Below are 4,003 nucleotides of genomic sequence, written 5' to 3' on the forward strand. Positions count from 1 at the left end.
TTTCCCAGACTCTACTCTCCTCCTCCTCCTCCTCCTCCTCCTCCTCTTCCCAGACTCTACTCTCCTCCTCCTCCTCCTTTTCCCAGACTCTACTCTCCTCCTCCTCCTCCTCCTCCTCCTCCTCCTCCTCCTCTTCCCAGACTCTACTCTCCTCCTCCTCCTCCTCCTCCTCCTCCTCTTCCCAGACTCTACTCTCCTCCTCCTCCTCCTCTTCCCAGACTCTACTCTCCTCCTCCTCCTCCTCCTCCTCCTCCTCCTCCTCCTCCTCTTCCCAGACTCTACTCTCCTCCCTCCTCCTCCTCCTCCTCCTCCTCCTCCTCCTCTTCCCAGACTCTACTCTCCTCCTCCTCCTCCTCCTCCTCCTCCCAGACTCTTCTCCTCCTCTTCCTCCTCCTCCTCCTCCTCTTCCTCCTCTTCCCAGACTCTTCTCCTCCTCCTCCTCCTCCTCCTCCTCCTCCTCCTCTTCCCAGACTCTTCTCCTCCTCTTCCTCCTCCTCCCTCTTCCTCCTCTTCCCAGACTCTTCTCCTCCTCCTCCTCCTCCTCCTCCTCTTCCCAGACTCTTCTCCTCCTCCTCCTCCTCCTCCTCCTCCTCCTCCTCCTCCTCCTCCACCTCCTCCTCCCAGACTCTTCTCCTCCTCCTCCTCCTCTTCCTCCTCTTCCCAGACTCTTCTCCTCCTCCTCCTCCTCCTCCTCCTCCTCCTCCTCCTCCTCTTCCCAGACTCTTCTCCTCCTCCTCCTCCTCCTCCTCCTCCTCCTCCTCCTCCTCCTCCTCCTCTTCCCAGACTCTTCTCCTCCTCCTCTTCCCAGACTCTTCTCCTCCTCCTCTTCCCAGACTCTTCTCCTCCTCCTCCTCTTCCCAGACTCTTCTCCTCCTCCTCCTCTTCCCAGACTCTTCTCCTCCTCCTCCTCCTCCTCCTCCTCCTCCTCCTCCTCCTCCTCTTCCCAGACTCTTCTCCTCCTCCTCCTCCTCCTCCTCCTCCTCCTCTTCCCAGACTCTTCTCCTCCTCCTCCTCTTCCCAGACTCTTCTCCTCCTCCTCCTCCTCCTCCTCCTCTTCCCAGACTCTTCTCCTCCTCCTCCTCTTCCCAGACTCTTCTCCTCCTCCTCCTCCTCCTCCTCCTCCTCCTCCTCCTCTTCCCAGACTCTTCTCCTCCTCCTCCTCTTCCCAGACTCTTCTCCTCCTCCTCCTCCTCCTCCTCCTCCTCCTCCTCCTCCTCTTCCCAGACTCTTCTCCTCCTCCTCCTCCTCCTCCTCCTCCTCCTCCTCTTCCCAACTCTTCTCCTCCTCCTCCTCCTCCTCCTCCTCCTCCTCCTCCTCCTCCTCCTCCTCCTCCTCTTCCCAGACTCTTCTCCTCCTCCTCCTCCTCCTCCTCCTCCTCCTCCTCCTCCTCCTCCTCCTCCTCTTCCCAGACTCTCCTCCTCCTCCTCCTCCTCTTCCCAGACTCTCCTCCTCCTCCTCCTCCTCCTCTTCCCAGACTCTTCTCTCCTCCTCTTCTTCCCAGACTCTTCTCTCCTCCTCTTCTTCCCAGACTCTTCTCTCCTCCTCTTCCCAGACTCTTCTCTCCGCCTCTTCTTCCCAGACTCTTCTCTCCTCCTCTTCCCAGACTCTTCTCTTCTCCTCTTAGTTCACCTGTAATGTGTCTGACTTGTCTAAATGATATTAAATGATAATTCCTTCCAGACCAGTTTGGTTCTATAATGGAGCTCCATTGTAATAAGAATATTCTTCCTCCTTCCAGTGATTCCATCAAGAATGATGATGATGATGAATGTATTTGTGGTCTTTGTATCCCTGAGCCTGACTCTCAGCGAGTCCCACCTTCACGGCTCCCCCCATCACCCCAGCGAGGAGCACTATGGGAATGAGGAGCACAACACAGACTATGACAAGAAGATGTTCCTGGGAGGAGAGGTACAGTAAGAAATGGGCGGGGCTTCCATTGTATATTCTGTCTGTTCACCTTTAACATGATAGAGCAACCCAAAACCACATAGTCCCCGCCCTAAGCCACGCCCCGCTGGTGCTTTTCCCCCTGATGAAGCTTATTTATAGAGGTAAGAGTGGCTGAGGCTAAAGGACATCCCTCTGGGTAAATAATCAGATTATTAAAAACAACTCAAAAAGACAATCAGTGTGATGAGTAAACAACACAAGCAAATCTAATAGACCAAAAACCAAATAAAAGTGATACGGCTCAAATGCCCCAAATCTATTATCCCAGCCGACTGGCCACAATGTCTGCAGGTGCTGGTCAGGATGAATACTGGTTCAATAGAGGCCTCCAGGATTACGTCCCTTCTGGACGAAACATGTTAGAGGGGGTTCTCCCAGGGGTAGGAGACAAACCTGAGGCCATATTTTATGAAGAGATTACTATATGCTGAGGCAGTTTGTAGATGGGAGCTAATTTGTTGTCCTCAATGTGTCTGCCAAACACAAGCAAGCTGCTATATTACCCCTTTCTGTAAGAGGGTCACCTGTACATGGCAGCCTGCACTAACAACAAATGTGGGGTATCCTCCCTCCTCCCCCATCCAGAGGGGAACAAGGTGCACCCACTCCCGGTATCCTCCCTCCTCCCCCATCCAGAGGGGAACAAGGTGCACCCACTCCCGGTATTCCCTCCCCCCCCTCCCCCATCCAGAGGGGAACAAGGTGCACCCACTCCCGGTATCCTCCCTCCTCCCCCATCCAGAGGGGAACAAGGTGCACCCACTCCCGGTATCCCCCCTCCTCCCCCATCCAGAGGGGAACAAGGTGCACCCACTCCCGGTATCCTCCCTCCTCCCCCATCCAGAGGGGAACAAGGTGCACCCACTCCCGGTATTCCCTCCCCCCCCCTCCCCCATCCAGAGGGGAACAAGGTGCACCCACTCCCGGTATCCTCCCTCCTCCCCCATCCAGAGGGGAACAAGGTGCACCCACTCCCGGTATCCCCCCTCCTCCCCCATCCAGAGGGGAACAAGGTGCACCCACTCCCGGTATCCCCCCCTCCTCCCCCATCCAGAGGGGAACAAGGTGCACCCACTCCCGGTATCCCCCCTCCTCCCCCATCCAGAGGGGAACAAGGTGCACCCACTCCCCGGTATCCCCCCTCCTCCCCCATCCAGAGGGGAACAAGGTGCACCCACTCCCAGTATCCCCCCCTCCTCCCCCATCCAGAGGGGAACAAGGTGCACCCACTCCCGGTATCCCCCCTCCTCCCCCATCCAGAGGGGAACAAGGTGCACCCACTGCCGGTATCCTCCCTCCTCCCCCATCCAGAGGGGAACAAGGTGCACCCACTCCCAGTATCCCCCCCTCCTCCCCCATCCAGAGGGGAACAAGGTGCACCCACTCCCAGATTCCCCCCTCCTCCCCCATCCAGAGGGGAACAAGGTGCACCCACTCCCGGTATCCCCCCTCCTCCCCCATCCAGAGGGGAACAAGGTGCACCCACTCCCGGTATTCCCTCCCCCCCCTCCCCCATCCAGAGGGGAACAAGGTGCACCCACTCCCAGTATTCCCCCTCCTCCCCCATCCAGAGGGGAACAAGGTGCACCCACTCCCGGTATCCTCCCTCCTCCCCCATCCAGAGGGGAACAAGGTGCACCCACTCCCAGTATCCCCCCTCCTCCCCCATCCAGAGGGGAACAAGGTGCACCCACTCCCAGTATCCCCCCTCCTCCCCCATCCAGAGGGGAACAAGGTGCACCCACTCCCGAGTATCCCCCTCCTCCCCCATCCAGAGGGGAACAAGGTGCACCCACTCCCGGTATCCTCCCTCCTCCCCCATCCAGAGGGGAACAAGGTGCACCCACTCCCGGTATCCCCCCCTCCTCCCCCATCCAGAGGGGAACAAGGTGCACCCACTCCCAGTATTCCCTCCCCCCCCTCCCCCATCCAGAGGGGAACAAGGTGCACCCACTCCCGGTATCCTCCCTCCTCCCCCATCCAGAGGGGAACAAGGTGCACCCACTCCCGGTATCCTCCCTCCTCCCCCATCCAGAGGGGAACAAGGTGC

The 4,003-nt window shown here is 58.5% G+C and overlaps 1 protein-coding gene across 1 annotated transcript in view; it reads left to right on the plus strand.

Moving 5' to 3' along the window:
• Positions 1 to 1,911, plus strand: part of LOC141111415 (reticulocalbin-2-like) — a gene marked incomplete at its 3' end in the record, with an annotated part of 21,537 nt that extends 19,626 nt beyond the window's left edge. The window contains 1 exon segment of the mRNA XM_073603701.1: positions 1,739 to 1,911. Coding sequence (XP_073459802.1) covers positions 1,739 to 1,911 — 173 coding nt within the window.
• Between the last annotated feature and the right edge of the window lie 2,092 nt (positions 1,912 to 4,003).

The sequence above is a fragment of the Aquarana catesbeiana genome, linkage group LG10 (genome assembly GCF_042186555.1).
Source record: "Aquarana catesbeiana isolate 2022-GZ linkage group LG10, ASM4218655v1, whole genome shotgun sequence".
Classification (NCBI taxonomy): domain Eukaryota; kingdom Metazoa; phylum Chordata; class Amphibia; order Anura; family Ranidae; genus Aquarana; species Aquarana catesbeiana.